This window comes from Kwoniella dendrophila, chromosome 10, assembly GCF_036810415.1.
Source record: "Kwoniella dendrophila CBS 6074 chromosome 10, complete sequence".
In the NCBI taxonomy this organism is placed as follows: Eukaryota; Fungi; Basidiomycota; class Tremellomycetes; order Tremellales; family Cryptococcaceae; genus Kwoniella; species Kwoniella dendrophila.
The window spans coordinates 671,543-693,311 of record NC_089485.1 but is presented as its reverse complement, the minus strand read 5'-3'; the positions used below and the strand labels follow the sequence as shown (position 1 = coordinate 693,311).

Genomic DNA, 21,769 nt, shown 5'->3' with positions numbered 1-21,769 from the left:
TCAAGAAATCGCGTCCTCTTTTTTACAACAGTTTATCTGACATTATTGGCATTCGTACTTCCAACAATTAGTTGTCGCTAGCTACCATACATACATACTCTTTGTTTACAACATTCAACATTCACCATTCACCATCATTCGAAACGCGAACAGACGCACAGATCACCTCGGTCAGATCGGATTATACACACCAAAAGCACAGATCATTATTCAATAAATAATTTCGGTAAAAACGAACTTTGGTATTTGTATACCGTCCTTTCGTTTTCGAGCTGCCAACTCACAGCTGTACAGCATACAAAGGAACACATACACGCTTTTTTAGTACAGACTCAATTTGAACTTCAATAAACTATCAGTCCCTTGTCATCAACCTAGACTGAAAGCTGGAAATTGGCACGGCTTCACTGTAAACCTCCTTCCTTTATTCTTATACACCATGTCACCTCCATCATCATCAGTTTTACCTAATTTCTTACAGAGCGAACCACCTAGATCACCACACGTTGAAAGACCAAATATATTTACATCATATTTCGGTTCAGCCTCTAACAATAATAATCCACATTCACTTTCACCTTCAACAAATTCACCACATTATCAACCATTACATCAAAATTCATTGAATCCTTCTTCACACATCAATAGTAATAGTGGTAGAAATGGAATAATGTTAAAACCAACAAGACGTGATATCTTATTATGTTTATTAACTTTATCATTTAGTTATTTATTATTTTCTAATCCAACAGCAACTCCACAAAATATACGTTCACCAAATCCTATATCCTCTTCTTCTTCATCAATACCGAATGAAGGTTCGAAATACAAATTACCAAATTGGTTCTTCCCTTCATCCTCTTCTTCATCATCATTATCGTCGTCATCAGTAGCAGATATATGTAATATAGGTGGAAGTAGTAAAGAGTTAACATTTGGTGAATCAGTTAAAACTTTTGGTTTTGGTTCAGGTGAAACAACAGATGATATAGTTGAAAATGGTTCAGGTAAATTATGGGATCAAGGTGAAGAACAACAAGAAGATGATGAATTACAAGGTCTGGTGACAAATTTAAAAGCTCATTCACCAGGTTGGACAATAATGGAAAGATTATATATATTTAATGGTAGTTTCTATGCTGTAACGTGAGTACCCTTGGGAACGAGTGGAGGCAGGACAAATTCCGATATTCATAGCTGGGTACTGGACAAAGAGCTAATGCAACACCTTTTTCTGTTTGTCATGTTAGGGATGACCCGCTGGAATGGCCAGAACTTAGGTTGATGACTTCAACTGGTCTACCAGCAAACAGTGATCCTGGAAATTCAGAAGCTAGAGAGCCTAAAGGGGATGAGGTGAGTTTTATAATTCATTGCAACAATTTTGATATATAATGCTTACGTGCTAACTTCATACTACTTAGATCATCTATATCTCTCCTTTTGAAGCTATGAAATTGTGGGGACCAAGAGTATGGAAAATGGATGGTATGACATTCTTGTTCAATGATGGTCAATGTGAGTTTCTTGGTAATCAGCTGCTTTGACGAGATCGTTATGAAATGAAGCTGATCATTCCCATTCCATAGTCATCGATCACTATTATCACTTCGCTGCTGAACTTATGTTGGGAGCCTGGAGAGCATATGCTTCATATGATGAACATATAACGGCAAAAGGAGAAACTGCCTTACCTCCACCACGACGAGTCTGGTTCCTGCATCAGAACGTGAACGAATGGTAAGTAGGATAGTGCTAAGCCTACGGATGGGAATGAGAAAATGCAATATTGACAGTATCCCTGATTACTTTTTACAGGCGTGACAAACCCAAATTCAACCCATTATTGATGTATGCGCTTTTCCCCTCAATTTCGATACTGTATCCTGAAGATTGGGCAGACTTCAAGAACCAAACTATATCAGATAAACCTAAAGCATTTATGCTTGAAAAAGCATTATTAGCTGATAGATCTGCCGCATTTAGAGGAGAATGGACCGGACCTACAGCTAGAACTGTAGCATCTGCATTACATGTCGGATCAACATCGAAATGGTGGTGGGAGCCAATTAGAAGACAGATATTAAGATATTCCGGGTTACAAGAAAGTATAATATCTAGGAATTTAGAAGGTCATGGTGCGACTGATCCAGTCAGTTTAAATGGACCTGGAGTGGATGTAGTTGAACCTTTAGCAATTCAAGGAAATTATTTACCGGTCATAACTTATATTTCAAGACAGAGTTCAAGAAGAAGATTAACTAAAGAATCACATGAAGATTTAGTTAAACATTTGACAGAAAGATCAAAGAAATTAAACTGGGAATTAGTTATTGTAGAAGCTGAAAAAATGTCAAAGGAAGAACAATTTGCTTTAGCTGGTAGAACTACTGTAAGTGGTTGCATTCGGTCATCTAGGATATACAACGTTATTAAGAATTGAGCTGATATATTTCCACTACATTTTTATAGATAATGCTTGGTGTACATGGAAATGGATTAAGTCATTTACTTTGGATGCCAGCTACACCAAGAAGTGCAGTTATAGAAATGTTCTTCAAAGGCGGATTTGCAAGAGATTGTAAGTTTGTCGCGAAAGCCTTATATCTCAAAATGATAAGCTGATCTATGTTATCTTCCTAGATCAATGGACAGCTCATGCATTGGGTATAAGGCATTTCGCTGTACAACATGATGTTTCCTTCACTGCACCCAACCTACCTGAAGTAGCTTATCCAGAAGGATTCCAAGGAACAAGTATAACTGTTGATGGGAAATTGGTGGCTGATTTGATAGAAGACAGATTAGCTGGAAGAGTGTGAAAAGAGTTTGGCTCTGACAGTCATACTTCATGAAGAAGAGAAATTGCGGGAATGATTACCTTTAGGATTGCGACATATGTACAATAGGTTTTCTTGAACCTTCAAATCAGTCATTTTGAATAGACAGATATACAGTAGAAGAATACATCAAGATATTGCAGCATTATATCCATTTATACATATATATACCCACCATACACAACTGAATACAGTATTCACCTTCTTCACATATTTCGTATAACTCACTTCGATTACACTATTTTTTGCTTAAAATGACTTTTCTTTTTTTGGGCAAAACATCACATATGCTTTCGTAAACAAATTCATCACCATGCATTATATAACTTAGGTCAAATACAACTGGATCAAGTTATATAACATTACATATAACTATACCGAAATGCACCGTGTATACTATTGTTTGACTGATTTACGAAGTTGGAAAATCTCTAAATCCTTTTCAGCTAATTTACCTTTTATGACGGTAATTGCTAATTCCTTTTCTTCATTCTGACTTCTCAAATCCCCAACTTGATTCTCGTATTCTTCTATCAATCTTTGATTCTGCTCAAACCTAGTTGGAAATTCTGATAAATTGGCGTTTGTGGGAGTTGGACCTGGTGCAGAAGTAGGCCGAAGTTGATGCAAAGTGTTATCAATAGTGATCGTGTTTAGAGTATTCTCAACTTCATTTAAGTGATTATCCACTCTTTTAGCTGTATTATCAGTTAGGTTCCTTAAATCTTTCCATTCTTTAAAGGAATTATCAAAATAGGATCTAAGCTCTTGAAGATCTATGGTTGTCTGATCAGTAACTTCATTACCGATGAAGCCATCTTCGTCAATCAAAGCTTCTTTTTGATGGACAAGAATGTTATCATCAATCTCAAGACCGATATATGGTGAGAAGGATTGATGGTCCACCGAATCTCCTTGAGGATAAGTAAATGTAGAAGAAGTATCCAAGAAACCATATTTATCTTGGAATGTTGGAGAAGAATTCGCTTCTTCTTCTTCATCTGCCAGAAGTACTGTAGGAGTAGCTTGTGAGAAAGTGTTATGTCCAGATGGCCTTTGTCTTTTTCTGGGTGGTAAATCGTAAGATCTAGATAAGGGAGACAACGAGGATTGGTTATCGGACATCTTGCACATTATCATGCAGTACAGTAACTTTCAAGCTCTAAAGCACAATGTCGCTTGGTGGGGTTCAGTAGTCAGTAACGTCATGAATTTACAAACGACAACAGAGACCTGTTATGTCACGTCAACAGATGCTTATTCTACCTTGGATTCATGCGATCATTCCGCATTCATGTATAGTACAGTTGACCTCCCCCAGTTGGAAGTGAGACGTGTCGCAACACTGAACTGTAACCGGCCAATTCAGGTGGAACCCAGACACACTGGTACTCACATTAACCACTAAGGCAAAAGGTAGCAATTACTAGAAGCTCGACAACTGCTTCTAGAACCGGTTATATAGGCTTGTCGACAAGTTTGGTGCCGACTTCCGGTTCACAACCGTGACAAGACGCCGAATTTGACCTGAAGGAGTGTCGACAAAGGTGACTTGAGGTTTCAGGATTGGGCTCAACCTTTGACGATCGACTTTATCAGCAAGGTAAGTTACATCAAGTATCCTGAATCTGCGAATATTTCACTGTTGAATCTGTTATAATTGTTAGGCTGACCAAGGGCATCAGCGGGCTTGATCAAACAATATTAAACTATATACATATTATTGCCTTGGTAAAAGAAAAGCTGATCAAAGTGAGATGCGAGCCTCACACAGATTACTTCTTGAATGCTTCTTTGTAACTTTAGACTGATATCGTGAAGATCGTCAGACCTTGTATCTTTAACTGAACAACGGGGAGATGAAGAGTTTACAGTGATCTTAAGGCAATCCGCAAAGTCTCAAAGAATACAAGGACGGCGGAGGAGGTAAAAAAACAGTCATGTTTTTATACTTCACCTGGATGGCGACATTTGATTGGATGAGACAAGAGCAGGAAGCGTATCTACGAAGCAACATGGGACCTTTTGCTCTCGCAATTGTCTTTCGTTTGTTGCGACGACAGCACTCGTACAACTCCGCGAAGCGTTGTTCCTGAAAATTGTTGGACGGAGGGAGGGGAATGTTTTGATATTCGGCTCCAACACTCCTCTATAGGCACTATGAAGGATATTTGACAGTCTTATCTGAACGACTTGTATGGAGAGGCGCACATCATGAATGAGGAGCGCCAACGACCATTGTCAGATGATGGCGAAGAGTATGGTGGATAAGCAGCTATCTTTGATTAGGCGTTCGTACAAATAATGGCCTTCCGTCAAACTGAACCAGATTTCCTATCGGATCCACCTAAGGATAGCGCAATATCCACGTTTCCATTGGGTATCTGTCTTATATCCACAAAAGAAATGCCCAAAAAGCAGAACGTACAAAGAATGACGTGTACAAAAGATACTTCACTTGGAGTATGATGATAGCCCTTGACAGTCTAAGCTAGTTAGGGTAATCACGAGAAAAGGATCTGATAAAAGTGTAATTATGGAAAATCGGCTTTATTTCCTATTTACAGTGTAGGTTTAACGCCACTATCAGCGACCATACATTGCCTACTAATCTTATTGTACTCCGTATGGTAAGGTATCTGAGTGAGGCGGTATTTTGAGTTGCGCGCGACGAATATATCCAATAAAACTACATCATCAACATTATTATTATAATGATTATTCCTTATCGATCTATTATTCACTGAAACAATCGCTATATATATTATCATATAATATCTTTTCTTGTTTGCTTGCTTTAGGTCGGATCTTCGGAATTTATCTTTTGGGCTCATATAGAAAAGGAGGAAGGGATAGAATAGAATGTCATCGTCAACAACATCTAAAGGTAGACAATCATTACCACCAATGTCAAGTAATCCATTTTCGACACCTAATAATCGACCATCTTCTTCTTCATCTTCTTCTTCGACGACGAGATATAACTCGAATGGAAATGGAAATGGAAATGGAAGTGGAAATTATAGTGGAGGAAGTATGATATTATCTTCAACTAGAATAAAACAACAACCTCCTAATCCAATCAATACATCTTCAATAGGAAATGGAAGTGGAGGAACAGGTGCAGGTGCAGGAGGAGGATTATCGACATCTAAATCTTTAGGTAATTTAAGAGGTTCAAGTGAGGGTGCAGGATCAGGCTCACCTACAACTGCAACAACAATTAAACCACCAAAGAAAAAGAATAAAAAAGGTATGAAAGGTTGGGCATGGGTTGTTGAAGATGAAAATGGAAATATTGTAGATGCACCTGAAGTGGAAGAACCACCAAAGCCACAAATGATAGAACGTCAACAGCCGCAGCAGCAACAGCAACAAATTCCAAAAATAACGTTAGTGAATAATAGCATTAACAATGCTGGTGGGATACATAATATTAACAGTAAAAGTGATGTCGATGGTATAAAAGCTCAACATGGTAATACACCACAATCCGCTCTAACGTCAGCTCATAATCGAGATATAACCGTTTTGAATGATAATGGTCATCGGGCTGAAGAATCGATTCCAAGACAACCTACTTCTACAATACTACACAATCAATTCGAGGAGGATTCAGTGCTTAGTTCTCCATTACCTTCAAGAGGTGAGTTTGAGTTATTATTTGCTTTTCTCAGATCCAGACAACAAGAACAGTCAAGATCCGGGATATGGAAGGATGTTGTATGCAAGAGGAATATACCGATATTCTACCTCATTCAGAGGTGAAATTCACGAACGGTGGTTTACGATCAGACATTTGCATAGATAACTAATTTATGTATTCATGAAAAAGCTTCAACAGCGACTGCTGAAATAATACCATCTAAAAGGAGCAGGGAGAGCTCTAGTACGGGTGATATAACTATGAATGATCATGTTGATGGTGGTGAGTGGAACATACTGATATAACATCACCTGATCTCCCACAAACATACATCATAATAAGGTTGGCTGGTGAGACAGGATTACCCTATTAGTCAGGTTGAGTCAACCTTGATGATCATTCTACACGTTATGATGAATCATTTTGTGGTTGTCGTCATCCCATCATTTCATGCTCATATGGTTCATAACTCCTGATACATCATCACCTAAACCTTATTATCATACTGTCATCATCCAACTTGTATAAAGCATGCTGACGAATGTATCTCTATTTCACACATTTACCTTACAATTCATAACCAATCGGTTCATCCATGTTTTTGTAATCTCGTCATATCGTTATCCCGCTCAACCTCCTGCCCCTCGACCCCTACCTGATTCTTATGCAAAATGCCTTCTGAACCTCGTGTTACCCGTTCACGAACGGCTGGTGATCGTCCACCTCGACCTCATCCTCAATACTCCTTGTCGTTCTTGACACGTCCGTCCGTGGTTGCCCCCGTTGTATCTTCACCTTCAATTGCACCCGCTTCCTCCGATTCTGGTCTTGAATCCGATGTCTCGGAACTCTCAGCTATAAGTTCTGCCGCTGCTCCAGCAATTTCGGAATCTTTAGGACCCACTCCCGTTACAGCAGCAACGCCTACAGCTAGCGCTAGTACTTCCAAACCCACTCAGTCCGCGAAACCTGATACTCATCTAAAGAAAAAACGAAAAACGTCACCTGTGCCAGCTACTATACCACCTTTGATTCGAACCAATTCCACACAAAAAGCCTCTTCGACTTCCACACCGAACAATGGCAAGAGCAAGACACCACGAGTGACTACTGCAGGAGCAGGTGTACCAACAAGAACACAAAAGGCTTTACTGATACGAGAATCGACTGCATCAAGTAGAGCAGGATCTCAACATGTTGTGGAGGATGATTCACCTTTACCACCACCACCACCGAGAACAGGCATGGGAGAAGGATCATTCCCCATACCGAAAGAATCATTCTTACGAAATGATAATAATATCCTGAGACAAGAGGCTGAGTTTATCATCACTCAAGCTGAACGACATGCTAGGGAGTTGGAAAAACGTAAAGATCGTGCGGAGAGGAATGGTGAGATACCCGTTTCAGGTAAACGGAATCGAAGGTCAATCAACTACAACGAGAACAACAATAGAGAAGATGGGGATATTGATATGTCAGATGAAGATGACGATAATGATGATAGTGATAATTACTATGGTGGACGGTACGTAGAAGGACAAGCTGGACCTGGACCTTCAACAAGTTCAAATGCTCGATCCAAACAACGACAATCATCATCGACGATGAATTTTCCCATACCGAATAGAGATCAAAGTTTCGAAGGACAGTTCAATCAATTGCAAAAAGAACAAAAAGCACATATCTTAGCTGAAAGATTAATTGAACAATCTCGTCCACCAAATTTTCCTAAAAACGCAAAACCACAAATCATTCTAGCTAATAATAATCATCCAAATGGTTCTTTGATATCAAATAAAAGAGATAAAGTTGAAAGGACTTATCAAGATGGATTGAGTGGGTTGAATAGTGAAATGGAATCTGATGCACAAGGTTTCGTCGATAACGTTAAAGTAAGTAAATCATATTTCAATAAAATAATCACTTCTCTCCTCCCGTGAAACTCATTTTGATGTAAATCAACCTGATCCAGCTAAACTGATCACATATATTCTCCACTAAACTAGGATAATCTACGCGCAATCCTCAAATATTACTTTCCAGAAAGAACACCTCGTCGTGATGCCTTCTGTGAAAGGATAGGAAGAGGTTTAGCTCAACTAGGTTGGGAATTGACGGATAACTCAGATGCCGCTTTACTGCCTTAGGCGACTCCACACTGGTAACTCTTTCAACACCATCGTATTTTGTGCCCGTTGAGTCCGGGTAAAGGCAAACTTAACAAGTAAAGCTTGGATTAGGTTACCTCATCCTTGAGCTGTATCCTATTGAAACATGTAACGTGTTCTTATAGACCATGCAGTTGGAAGGGGGTGGCACTTTGGTGAATATACTTCACCAAACCATACAGTACTACCTTTTTACAGAATAATTTCCTTTGCTCTCCAAACCTACTAACCTTCTCGTCCATGTATAACCCTTGATTCGCCTAACCCATACGAAGGCAAAGTTGATACTGTATCGGAAGGTACGTTGTACCGCTACGTGGTTATGTCACCTCTATTTCTGGCCCTAACGCTGAATCTCCTTTGGATGACCAGAACTCCTTTCATTCGCTTTCTCCGTTACTTCCGAATGACTTCGAATTGGTAATCCATTTTGTCAATGCAGCTCCATGATCAATACTGTGCGACAGACTGATCGTACAGATTCACACATGAGCATGAAGTTTAGTATAGAAACTATACTGTAGCAGTTGATCTTGTTTTACTGCATTTTCTTTTCCTTTTCTTCTTGAAACATATTCACTTATTCATCCAGTCACAAAATCACTTGCCAAAGCGTTTTTAATAACTTACTTCCGATTATTAGAATACACAATGGCATTCCTTGACAACATTTCAAATTTACTCAGCAATGCTGGATCAAGCCAGTCAAATGATACGCACGATTCTACTAATAATGACAATTCCACCACCAACAACATATTAAACATGTCTCAAGAAGCCTCAGAGGGTCCTAGCACTATTGACACTGCAGAAGCAAATGAGCAAATTACAAGTGCCTTTGATAATCGTTGGATCACAACTGAACCTTGTCCTAGTGATTCTGAAGATGATTTCGGTAGATTTGGTCAAATCAAAATAAATATGAAAATCAAAAAGATTAATCAAGATAGTGAAAAGGCAGTATCTAGCTACGAAGAATTTATGGAAGCAAATAGTCAATTTCTTGATGAACTTGAAAGATCCTCATATAACATCTACCTTGATGAAAATACCATAAACGAAGAGGATTCCAAAATCTTTTCTGGGAAACTTGATAGTTTCATCAATGAATTTGAACAACTGTCAGAAAGAATCGAAAATATCAAGAAATTAGATCCTCGGAGAGGCAACACATTAGGTGCTGCAGCTGAAAATGTTGAAGCTAAACTTCTCGACGAATCACAATTGATAAAGAAATATCTAGCAGAACGTGATGCCAAAAGAAGGGTTTAGTTCACTCTATTTATTTTGTAGCTGACAGCGAGTATTTACCCAGCACATCAATGACAGATTTTATTTGCCATGAACTCCGAATACGGTTCATCTCTGTCTCGTTCCAGTAGTCGATATATATATGTACGCATGCATTTGTCAAGTAGGTGAGAAATATCAGGTCACATGGATCTCATGACGAAAATATACAATACTAACAGTTTGAACAACACGTTCCAGTCAAGCACAAGCATTTTCTCAAATAAACATGATCGCCGCCTGTCGCCTTCGTCTCTAACCTTTGAGCTTCAATTGTCCTTTCATGGACCCCAGGACCTTTGTCATGCCCTCCCTTAGTTGAGTTGAAGTCGCTTCGTGTACAATCAAGGGAAATGCCATGACTTCATATGAAGTACTTGCTTTACGCCAATCAGGTATACGTATATATATTGCAATATGGCTCACAACAGCTTGGTTCCTTCTTCCATATTCAAAAACCCTACATACTCTGTATTAGCTTTGAAACATCCAAGAAAGTCAAGTCTTCCTTGTTACTGATACAATCTCTCTTCAATATCGTTACATCATGTCGGGCTCATCAAAGAGGAACATTCAAGGTTCCAGTAAATCTAACAGGCAATATCCAACTAATTCAGATTACCATCATGGCTTCAGTAAAAGTATGATGCCTTCCAGCTCCAGCTCGGACCCTGCCAATACTGATGATTATTTCCAAAAAATGACTTTTGATGCCTCTGAAGCTAGACGATTTCCAACCACTCATGATCTGTCCAATCACATTATTCAACCAAGAGAGAGAATAAATTCAAGTTACAATGATTCCACTCATGCACAAGGTGCTAGTGATGTAGATGATCGCAATCAAGCTCATTCGAGAAAATGGGATTACAGTAATGATAGTGATCAAAAAGATGAAAATAACACAGTGGGTCAATATCAAGTTTCAATTTCAGTTTGAGATGATGAAGATCTGGATGATTTCATCTGCAGAAAGAATATAGAAAGTCGAAGAAGGTATTTTGAAGCTGAATACAAGCAAGCGTTAGCCTCCTATAACGCCAATTGTGAATTTTTTGAAAGTACGCTCACTGACACCGTACAAGGTCTACTTGACTGTTCTGCCAATGATCAAGAGTCAACTCAAGAATCAAATAAGAAGGTCAATGATTTATTGAAGATGCTGGATGGTATGACCATACAAGCGAAAAGAGATCGTGCAGGATATATGCAGAAAGCAGAAGAGGTAAATGATTTGATCTCAAATACTGAAACAGCAATAATGATACGAGGAAACAAGAACAAGAAAAGAAATGGAGATAAGCATAACACGGATTAAATCTGTCAATCACTTGTCCACATTCTTGCCTTTCATTGATATCTGATCGGTCATTTGCTTTGCGGCACATAAAATTCAAGTATAGATTCTTGATGAAAACAAGACATATGTTTGTACATATCGAAACAGAATTAATAATTCATATGTTCAGTATGCATTCGTTAAATCGTTATGATAGGTACCACGTCTGCTAGAATGGTGCCTCAACCCAGATCTATACAAGTTGCATTTTATCCTGCCTATCAAGGAAATCTAGCGGTCTTGTCTTACAAGTCAATCTTTCACGTCTATCTTCTGTAACTACGAGTTTATCTAGCGTTTGTATCACATCATCGTCCTATAATGAAGTGAAAAGGGACATATCAATCAGCATACTATTTCCAATATACACTTTCTTGGTGTGCATTTCATGTGCACTTCATGCGAGTAGCAAGTAGGAGGGGCTATTGTTCCTTTTAAAGATAAAATCTAACTCACTTCACCAGATTTCCACTTATATTGAACCCATTGATCTTCATTTTCCTTTTTTGACATCCACCACATTTTATTTCTAAAATCTTTGATTGAACCTGAACCATCATTATCGTCTTCATCTAGTAATTTTCTCTGTTGTTGTTGTTGCTGTTGTCTAATTGCTGGTGGTGGTGCTTTTTTCTTTGAATCATCATCTGAATCTCCACCATTTTGCATACCATTTGCTCTTCTTGATGAACGTTCTTTAGCTTTATCATCCGCATCATCTAAATATCCCATGGATGTTCTGAATTGATGTAATTTAGATATTGGATGAAGATGCAAAGCTCCTGAACGGATTATAAAACGATGAGTCAGCAAATTATCATGATAATGACTTTACTCAGATAGTTGACGTAACGTACCGTCTCTTATTATACCGGAATAATATCCAGTAGCGTTCGGTACAGGTTCAGATCTTAATCTCATTTTATCACCCCATTTTTCTTTACCTTTTGATGATGATGATGATTTTTCTTTTTTACCTTTATCTTTCTTTGATGATGATGATGTAGTAGCATTACCACCATTAAATCCATAACCACCTATAATATCTTCATCTCCATTAATATTTATAGTATCAGGAACAAAACCTAAATCTTTTGCTTTTTCTTCTCTCCAATAATTTGAACCTGCGTCAACAGGAATTTCAATTTCAATTCTTTTACAATTTTCTTTAATTCTTGATGAAATTTCTTTACCTCTATCTCTTGCCCATGTTGGAACATTTAATGATTTATGTTGTAATGGATACTGATATAGATCTAGATTTGAGCTTCCTCCTGCTCCTGCTCCTGCTCCTGTTGCTCCACCACCTTGAGTCATTAAAGCAGTAGATAAATAAATAGGTAAAGTTGCTATTGGATAATCATCTTCATCATCTGAATCATCTGAATCAGCATCAACGAAAGGAAATGATTTTGTATTCAAATTTGGTAAAGGTGGTGATAATGGTCTATTTTCAGGTATAAATGTATTTGATGGTCCAGCTATATCATGTTCTCTAGCTTCCGATACTCCTAATTCAGGTCCATCATATTCTCTTGCATCAGGATATGAATTTATAGTGTCATTCGTTATTTCCATAGGTATATCCGTCGGTGGATCGGTATGTTCAGTCATTTTGATGATGTTCGAGTGATAGGAGTCTGTTACCAGCTGGATTAGTATTGTCTATATGTCGATTGGCGTACCTCTAGTACTGTTGAATCTAATCTATATTCAATAATTCTCACTCTAACATGAGAAGTGAAGCACCGTAGTTTAATGTTGAACATGTTGAACCCAAGAATTCAGAAATTATTGCATTTACGTAATCTGCAGGTCCTTTGGGTCGCGATCGAATTAGGCTCGGGGTCGTAAATAGGCTCAGGACCTTGCCAGTGTATTACGTAAACATATTCTGGTGGCAAGCTTATGAAATCATTACTCGTATATTTCCAGCATCAATCGAGTGAATGAGGTTTCTTCAATATTGTATCAACTTTTATCGTTTCAATCAGTTTGAATAATAAGCCTTCCCAATAGCATATCAGCCTCAAGTTGTCACCATGTCTTCCCCTTCCCGTCACTCTCAAGATCCTTCTCCAGCACAATCATCAAGTTCGGATCCATCATCATCATCAACATCATCTTCTTCCAGTTCATCATCCGATCATTCAGAACCTAGTCGTACAGGACCATCGACAAATCCACCTATACTAGATGACGATGGAAATGAGCTCAACGAACAATTCTCTTCGTCAAGATTATTTTCTTCATTATATAACAATCCAAACAAGAAATCGAGCGAGAATCCATTATTACCTTCAATACCAATTGATACAGCATCTATTTTAGCATCGAAATATGACCCTTCTTTATCCTATTTTCAATCTGGTTCTTCTTCATCTTCCTCATCTTACGATGATGATCATCAATATCAACAGCAGCAGCAGCAGCAACAAGCACAAATGAACCAAAGAGAATTACCTAGAATACCTGAAAAATGTTTCACGTTTTGTACACAAACAGATGAATTTAGACCTTTATGTAGGATGTTTTGTTTAAGGAAGAGGCCACCAATTTTAACCCGTGAAGAACAATTAAAAAGATTAAGACCAAATTCAAATTTACATCGTCTAAAAAATAATTCGGATCAACACATATCTACAACAAGTATACAATCGAATCAAGCTGATAATATTGATAATGATGATATACCGTGGTATAAAAAACCATTTGAATCATTAAGAAAAAAAATAACACCATATTCATTTTTATATATAAAAGGTACACCAGATGGTGTGATTGGTAGATATATGGAAGAATTAGAATATGATGATGGTGAATTTGATTTTGGTAATCTATCTAGAAGTGTTATAAATGGCTCAAATTCTATAAAAGGTAAAAAAAGAAATGATCAACAAGGTAATGAAGGTTGGGTTTGGTTAGATTGGGAAGAACATGGGTGAGTGGAGTTGTTTCCTATCATAAACTTTTCCGTAAATAGAAGGAACTTGCGTTAAGCTAATAAATTCATGTCGCTAAATACCATGCATACAGTTCCCTATTCCATTTACCATTTACAACGATATTTCATCCAATTTTATCAATACCAAATACATTATCAACTTTCTTAACACCTTCATATAATTTATTGAAATTGTATAGTGGATCATTTTATGATGGATCACAACAAAGATCATTGGAAAGATTTAGTCAAGAAATTCAAAGAGGTGGTGCATTGGATATACTGAAAAAATTAAGAGGTCATTGGGAAAAGAAAGTCAAAGAAACACAAGAGAAAAGAGAAGAAATGATGAAAAATCTCAAAGACGATAATACTAGTGGGAATAATGGCGAAGTAGATGGAACTAAGGGAGAATAAGTCAAAACGAGAAGTAAATTCAATTAGAACGGTTAATCGGTTATACTCGATATTTGTCAATTTATACATGATCAGTCTTTGTTGCTTGATTTCGATTGTAATTTATAGACGTCATTTCACATACATCATAAAATTATGCATAGGTTGTAACATCATGTTATCCGCTAGTAGTCAATCGCACCACAATACTCAACAAACATGCTCGAGTTTGGCACCACCCCCAACTTTAGGACCCAAATCTCTAGCCACTGTTCTAGTGAACAACTCCATCATTGTACCGAACAAGCTTCGTGTCAAAGCTGCATCCCATCTACCTTTGGAAGACTCGTCACGGATGAAAGCATGTTGAGCCTGAACTTCGAGGAACTGATAGATGATCGCCGTTAACAACAGGTAACAACGTTGTCGGTTATGACGAAACGGTGATAAGGGCTACAACTATGAATCTCTTTTAACGACTTACGGAGAATGGTACACCAGCTTCATCCAGTGTATCACGTATCAATGATCTTCCATTTCTGTCAACATGAGTATCCTGTTTACCACGAGTCAATGATCAGCTTAAGTCTGTGGTAAGTCCGTGGATTCAAATCATAGTTGACTGACTTGTTTACCGAAAACCATAGTCACTTCTCCTTTTCCTGACAGATCTCCATTCTTGATTTTGATAAGTGTATCATCAGATTTACCTTTACCTAATGTTGCTGAATGAACGCTGTGACATTTCATTGTCAGTGTACTGGATATCAATGAGGCGAAAGAAAGAGAGCAACGTACTCGGTTGCGAAGTAACAGAAAGTTGCTAGAACTCTTGGATCGAAAGCGCACTATGATATCAGATGTTGAGAGCTCAGTGCGGTATGAAATCAAACAGCAATCTATAGCTCACTCGCAATGCCTGTTCGTCCTACATCAGCTCGCTAAACGCATATGGACCAAGCCCGATCTCGTAGCTGATATTACTCACCAAATGACCACCTAAACACATTCCTGTAGATGCTATCTTTCCTGTACAATTCGGCAAAGAGGTCAAAAGATCAACTGATAATGTAGCATCTTCGTCGTATCCTTCAACCGTTTTCTCGATCTGGAGAAGGAATTCTGCTCAGCTACCTATATGGCGAGATGACCTTATCTATAGCTGATAATTGACTTACTTTGTATTTGTTTCCTCTATCTGTTCCTTCAGTATCATAAGGTATAGCTTCGGGGCCTTCAAATTCATGGAAGGAAGAAGGAAGAGCCACTATATAACCTTCACTCGCTATATTTCCTGCGAATCTACGGAAGCTGGTCAGCTTTTATAATACTGCGAGGTAACAATTTCAAAACAGCAGCTGACCTTTCGACTGGACCTGTCACTTGATAGATCTCAGAGAAGACGACACCTGTTCATAAACAATGTCAGCTTTTCTTCTAGAGTAGGACCGGATCAAGACGCTTACATCCTGGGAATTTAGCTTGAGGGTAATCAGGTAAATGAGGTCCGATCAAGTATATTCTGATTGTCCCTTCTTTACCATTAGCCTTTGTTGGCACATCTCGATAAGAGCTCTTGATCAACATTGTGATAGACAGGTGTTATCTGCTATGCATGAGAGAAAGAAGGAACAATATGTATAGATAATCTGTTATCTCTAATGTAAATAGTGTAAATAGTGGGAAGAGAAGGAGGACGACCTCCACTTGAATCCCCGAGCGATGATCGGCGTTTTTTCCGGTGATATAGGTAAGTGGCAAATTACCATTACAATTGAACTGCATGACGTTCAGCTGAAAGGCTGCCAACTTGTCTGTCTTCAACAACATCGATTTCGATAATCCTTAATCTATCTAGAAATTGGGAATCTTCGACTGAAGTAGAGATACCTTATACCACAACGATTAGATAGAAATTGGCGGAATTGGCGAAGCAAGTCATCGTTCAACAAAAGCGTTATTTAACTACTGGAACCCTCTAACGAGCCTGAAAAACATGTCAGGTTTCTTCGGCTTCGATACTGCTCTTCCTGAGCGTGGTGCACAAGGTGGTGCACAACAGTTTCAAGGATTTCAATCTAATCATGTTGATGATGCCTTCGCTTTAGGCGGAAATGGTGGAGCAGGTGAAGAAGAAGATCTAGCCGTTTATACTTGGGGTGAAGGTGGTATGGGTGGTGGTGGATTAATGGAAGGTAATGATGATATGAATGATGAGACTTTTGGTGCTGATTTAGGTGAAATAAGTGAGTATCTCTACTGCTGAAAGTATCGGAGCTAATCATAGTGTCTTGTTGCAATCAAAGGTAACAACTTTCAATTCTCATCCCAACCTATCAACAATGCACCAACGCAAAAATATGGTCAATCTACAGGAACAGGTAAAATAGCTTCTACTCAATCAAGATATAAGCCTAAACCTGTGGCAGATCCATTCGCATTCTCAGAAGACGATTTCTATTCTTCCAGACCTTCGACAAAAAGTGAATTTGTTCTTTAGCTATCTCTCCCTTTGCTTTGGTTTAGCTGACAACACCATTATTGACAGAAACAACATCTACGAAAGCCCCTTCTAGACCCAAACCATCAACTGCTCAATCTGGCTCAACAGATCATCTATGGAATAAACCTGCTGTCTCCAGTCCTGCTTGGGGAACTGCACCAAGTTCCAGTACGTTTAGATATTCTTGGGGAATATCTAGTTGCAAATTGCTAATACTGTTATCATCATTATTCAGTGACGAAGCCAACACCTCCTCCATCCGCTCCTTACCCTTCCCAATCCTCAAACCAAGCTCCTCCTGCTCCCGGTCACATCAAATCCCTAGAAGAAATAGAAGCTGAGATGGCTCAAATGGCTATGCCTTTCACATCCGCCGCGCCCCCCTCACAACAACAAGTCCTTTCGCTTGAAGAGATCGAAAGACAAATGATGGAACAAATGGAACCACCTCGTCAAGGTACACCTCAACAACCTGTACCACCAAGAGAAGCTACACCTACACAAGTTCCAGGATTAGCTGGGTCAGGATACGCATCACAACAAGCATCATTGGATAGTATGTTCCCTGAATTAGGTAAAGGAGCTTTGTCAGGTGGTAATCAAAGTACGCCAGGAGTTTTACCTGGACAATTAGAAGGACAGAATCAACAACCACAACCCACTCAACAAGGTCAACAAGTACCTAGACCATCACCAGAAGAATTAGCCAGAATGGAACAATTACATAAAAGAATAACAAGTAAAATTGAATCAATGTCAAAATATAATAATTTAATGGGATCATCAGATAAAGATTTCATAACAAGAATTCAATTATCACAATTAGCTACTGCAGATCCATATACATCAGATTTTTATGCACAAGTTTTTTCAGCATTAAAAAGAAGTAGAATAATAGCTGAATCAGGTCAAAATGAGAATGATCAACAAACTGTCGTTCAAGTTGGTGCAGGTTTAGGTTTAGGTGTAGGTGGTCCAGTTGGAAATAGATTTGGTAAAATGGGTCAAAATACAATGACTAAATTATCAACTCAAGTTAAAAAACTAGTTGAAAATAGAGCTCAACACCAAAAAGTCACTAACACAGGTAAGTAGTCGTCGAATGTGTTACCCTGACTACGAGCATATAGATGACATGCTTATACATAATATTGTTTCAGCCGCTTTACAAGGAGCGTTAGGTAGAGTCACAAGAGGTAATGCAGCCGCACCTAGACCTGTACTTGCTATTCCAACAAGTAATAAACCTGAAAATCGACCTGCATCTCAACTCAATCATCAAACTGGTGTACATCGTGCAGCATTGACTAAAAAGCAAGTCATGTTTGCTTTAGAAGAACTTTACGATGCTATACTTGAACTGGAACAAATGAGAAGAGATGCTCCACCTCCAACAGCAATGGAAGAAATTGAAATTTGGCATGCTAAGTGTCAAGCTAAGGTAGATATCATCTGGAGAAGATTGATGGTCATGGAACCACTTGATATCAGGTAAGCTGATCCACTTCGTTTGCTGGTTACTAGCTAACTTTTGAATGTTATATAGTAACCCTCATCCATTCATTTCACTTGTTAATCCAGTAAAAGGTCAAAAGCTATTCCCAAGGTTATTAAGACATTTACCTCATACACAAAGTATCACCTTACTTTCACTTTTAATAGCGACCTATACTCAACTTGATGTTGTCTCAAGAGCACCTCCACCACCTGTAGCAGATTCATCATTATTGACAAAAGCAGACAGATTGGATAGAGCTAAAAGAGAAAATGAAACTGATAATTTCCTACAATTCATTATTCCTGGTGTTGATATGATCATCAATAGATGTGGTTTAGGTTTAGTTGCTGGAATGTTAGCTATTTCAGCTCAAAGATCGGAAGTTTGGAAAGTCGCTTCTACAAGAGTAAGTCAGCTAAATCTCTCATCGCTGCAAGCGTAGTGAAATAAGCTGATGATGTTGGTGAATACTATTTAGCCTGGTGTCGCACTCTATACAGCTCTTTTATCGAAAGCTCAAAGTATCATTAGATCACCTGTACCTGATCCAATGAATCCTCAACAAAATCAATCTGTCGATCCAGCAGAACTTGAACAATGGTGAGTTTCTTCTAGATGCCCTCAATATCCATGAAGAGGAACATGAATAATCATAAATGTAGAAATGCTAATATTCTTTTGTACAATGACAATTAGGTCAAAAACATTTACATACTTCTTGCACGTACTATTACCACATTTACCTGAACTATTCCCTTCTTCAGTTGCACAAAAAGCAGCATTTGGTCCAGGAGCTTATTTATTAGGTGGTGATTCAATTTCAGAAAAAGATGGTTTGGAAATGGAAAGACGTGAGGCGGAAGTTTGGGGTTTCGTAGCTGTTTTAGCTGTAAATGCAGCTGAAGAAGATCAAACTAATCTAGTTGGTGCATTAAGAGAAAAAGTAGGTTGATTGACTGTTCTACAAATCAAATCTTTCGTTCGAACGCTTCACACAATGTACTGATCCGACGATGTCATTTAGATTTTACATACTGTACAATCCGCTAGACATCCTACCATTTCACCTCAAAGAGCAGAATTGAAATTAAGAAACGTAAATATGTTCTTGAATGGTTTGGTGAGTTAAGCTATAGCGCGCCATACAGAAAAATCTCATTCAGCTTACCATGTATGTTCTACAGGGTCTCGACGCTTCCATGATTGAGTAAGCCTTCCAGAGTATAGGTAAAACCGTTCGTCCCGACAACACGGGATACATCTTCAAATGATCATGTATTGAAACGCACTATCAGATAATCCTATGGCGGAGAGACCGACCCTTGCGGAAGCTCAGTGACAACGGAATAATAGAACAGACAGACGAAAACAGACGACTTCACGATATGCATTTTATTTAATATCGTCAACTCGCTTCAAACCACAATTACACAAATAGTGGCTACCAAAGGTCACATACTGATCTGCTTACCAAAACTTCCAAACTTGTTTAGCAGCCAACCTTTGTACCCAATCCTTTGTTACAGCATCATTTCTTAACAAAGGGTGGACACGAAGCTGTGCATGCGATAGTGTAGCTGACTGATCACAAAGGCGGTTCAACAATTACTTAGTATAGTATATATACCACGCAAAGCCGTTTATCTGATAATCCCTTCTCTACAGCTCTTTTGCCACCAAAATCCGCCAATCTTTATTTTATATAGAATATACGACTTTACCAATCTTATATACAACAACATGGAAGGTACTCGCACCGATAAGCAGAATGAATCAATCTTACCTTCAGTAGCTATGAACGATAGATCGATTGTTCCCACACAAGGATTACCTTTCTACTTTTCCACCACTGGTACACATTGCGGTACACCTCACACACTAAATGGAGATTTGTTTAGACTAGGTGATCTATCATTCGGTACCGACAGTTGTGATTGCTCACATAAGAATGGAAGTTCAAATAAGTTAGGTAATTCAGTTGATTTCGAATTTAGTGACAGCGAAGATGATCAAGGCGATCAAGATGATACCAGACATTGTTCAAGTGTTTTTGACCAAACCGTTCTTAACGATAACGAAGCTGGTAAAGCTATTCAAGTAGATGATCAACATAAAAACGCAAGAAGAGTCTCATTGACTCCAAGTGCAAGTAACAATATCACTAATAGTCTTGGGGGACTTATGAAACATTATAGATTGGATGATATGGGTATGAAATGTGGGAATTCTGTCAAGCATGGTGATGTTGGATATACTGCTATGATCGATGAGAATGGTTTATCATTGTGAAGAAGCTAAATAGTTTACTGTCTAGTGGGAATGATGTTTACGGATCTCCGCAACCGTTACCTTGATATCTATTTAATCTCACTCCATATTTGCGATAAACCTACTGTATAAGGAATTGTTGAATTATTCGCATCGAGGCTGTATGAAATTAAAGTCATACATTCTGGTATAAAATGGCTATTCATAATTTCATGTCATGCTATTAAAAATGCATGCATTATTTCCGAGATCAACAATATTTGCCATATGTTTCTGTTTTATCGGGGAAATTGATATTCGCACACAGATCTTCAGGAACATGCAATTATACACGCACACATACATACTATATACCTCCTTTGGGTTAGTCACCCAGCATTTTAACAGTATATATACTACCCAAATACTGTAAATTCTTATCTACGGCCATAGAAGGTATAAAACACCGCCTCTCGTCTGCTCGGCGCAGTAAATCACCAGCTAGACTAATTCAAGGTCGCTGATCACGAATATCTGGTCAGAATTGTTGGGGGTGGCCCCCGTCGTCACCAACAACGCCTTCGGCGTCATCAGCAAGAAAATCCATCTTTTCTCAGCAAATTTCAGCAACTTTCAACGCGCTTTCAGCTTCCTTGACCTCAAATCTCCACCAATCTCCACCAAACTTGGTACACAGTCTCTACTATAGCTCTTCTATCCCTCGTAAAAATTCCGTCGCCCTTATCATTATCAGAACCTTCCTCTTCGCCATCACTGAGATTTTAGTAGAGGCCTGTGCGTCAAGTCCGACAAAATATTGATTGTTTACCATCATTCAACGTAGATCATCAATCAACTAAGCGGACAACCTCCACCCTCACCTCCACCTATCTCG

The 21,769-nt window shown here is 38.5% G+C and overlaps 10 protein-coding genes across 10 annotated transcripts; 7 read left to right on the top strand and 3 right to left on the bottom strand.

The window, feature by feature from the left end:
- Positions 1-439: 439 nt before the first annotated feature.
- Positions 440-2,822, top strand: L201_007215 (uncharacterized protein; the record flags this gene model as incomplete). The annotated part of the gene is made up of 7 exons (XM_066222926.1): positions 440-1,146; positions 1,251-1,356; positions 1,425-1,518; positions 1,590-1,740; positions 1,819-2,392; positions 2,473-2,581; positions 2,644-2,822. The coding sequence occupies 7 exons, from the start codon at positions 440-442 to the stop codon at positions 2,820-2,822; spliced, it is 1,920 nt and encodes a 639-aa protein (XP_066079023.1).
- A 414-nt stretch (positions 2,823-3,236) lies between these two features.
- L201_007214 (uncharacterized protein) lies at positions 3,237-3,965 on the bottom strand (the record flags this gene model as incomplete). The annotated part of the gene is made up of 1 exon (XM_066222925.1): positions 3,237-3,965. The coding sequence occupies one exon, from the start codon at positions 3,963-3,965 to the stop codon at positions 3,237-3,239; it is 729 nt and encodes a 242-aa protein (XP_066079022.1).
- Positions 3,966-5,702: 1,737 nt separating this feature from the next.
- Positions 5,703-6,791, top strand: L201_007213 (uncharacterized protein; the record flags this gene model as incomplete). The annotated part of the gene is made up of 2 exons (XM_066222924.1): positions 5,703-6,486; positions 6,676-6,791. 2 exons carry the CDS (start codon positions 5,703-5,705, stop codon positions 6,789-6,791), a joined length of 900 nt encoding a protein of 299 aa, XP_066079021.1.
- A 366-nt stretch (positions 6,792-7,157) lies between these two features.
- Positions 7,158-8,636, top strand: L201_007212 (uncharacterized protein; the record flags this gene model as incomplete). Its single annotated transcript, XM_066222923.1, has 2 exons — positions 7,158-8,381; positions 8,496-8,636. 2 exons carry the CDS (start codon positions 7,158-7,160, stop codon positions 8,634-8,636), a joined length of 1,365 nt encoding a protein of 454 aa, XP_066079020.1.
- A 672-nt stretch (positions 8,637-9,308) lies between these two features.
- L201_007211 (uncharacterized protein) lies at positions 9,309-9,929 on the top strand (the record flags this gene model as incomplete). Its single annotated transcript, XM_066222922.1, has 1 exon — positions 9,309-9,929. The coding sequence occupies one exon, from the start codon at positions 9,309-9,311 to the stop codon at positions 9,927-9,929; it is 621 nt and encodes a 206-aa protein (XP_066079019.1).
- Positions 9,930-10,494: 565 nt separating this feature from the next.
- Positions 10,495-10,887, top strand: L201_007210 (uncharacterized protein; the record flags this gene model as incomplete). Its single annotated transcript, XM_066222921.1, has 1 exon — positions 10,495-10,887. The coding sequence occupies one exon, from the start codon at positions 10,495-10,497 to the stop codon at positions 10,885-10,887; it is 393 nt and encodes a 130-aa protein (XP_066079018.1).
- A 592-nt stretch (positions 10,888-11,479) lies between these two features.
- Positions 11,480-12,900, bottom strand: L201_007209 (uncharacterized protein; the record flags this gene model as incomplete). Its single annotated transcript, XM_066222920.1, has 3 exons — positions 11,480-11,602; positions 11,743-12,068; positions 12,144-12,900. The coding sequence occupies 3 exons, from the start codon at positions 12,898-12,900 to the stop codon at positions 11,480-11,482; spliced, it is 1,206 nt and encodes a 401-aa protein (XP_066079017.1).
- Positions 12,901-13,328: 428 nt separating this feature from the next.
- On the top strand, positions 13,329-14,647 carry L201_007208 (uncharacterized protein; the record flags this gene model as incomplete). Its single annotated transcript, XM_066222919.1, has 2 exons — positions 13,329-14,227; positions 14,323-14,647. The coding sequence occupies 2 exons, from the start codon at positions 13,329-13,331 to the stop codon at positions 14,645-14,647; spliced, it is 1,224 nt and encodes a 407-aa protein (XP_066079016.1).
- Positions 14,648-14,836: 189 nt separating this feature from the next.
- Positions 14,837-16,213, bottom strand: L201_007207 (uncharacterized protein; the record flags this gene model as incomplete). The annotated part of the gene is made up of 8 exons (XM_066222918.1): positions 14,837-15,013; positions 15,111-15,182; positions 15,254-15,362; positions 15,425-15,474; positions 15,615-15,734; positions 15,805-15,928; positions 15,990-16,035; positions 16,093-16,213. The coding sequence occupies 8 exons, from the start codon at positions 16,211-16,213 to the stop codon at positions 14,837-14,839; spliced, it is 819 nt and encodes a 272-aa protein (XP_066079015.1).
- A 409-nt stretch (positions 16,214-16,622) lies between these two features.
- On the top strand, positions 16,623-19,838 carry L201_007206 (uncharacterized protein; the record flags this gene model as incomplete). Its single annotated transcript, XM_066222917.1, has 10 exons — positions 16,623-16,872; positions 16,933-17,109; positions 17,175-17,297; positions 17,365-18,216; positions 18,290-18,620; positions 18,676-19,033; positions 19,106-19,227; positions 19,324-19,570; positions 19,652-19,747; positions 19,812-19,838. The coding sequence occupies 10 exons, from the start codon at positions 16,623-16,625 to the stop codon at positions 19,836-19,838; spliced, it is 2,583 nt and encodes an 860-aa protein (XP_066079014.1).
- Positions 19,839-21,769: the final 1,931 nt, after the last annotated feature.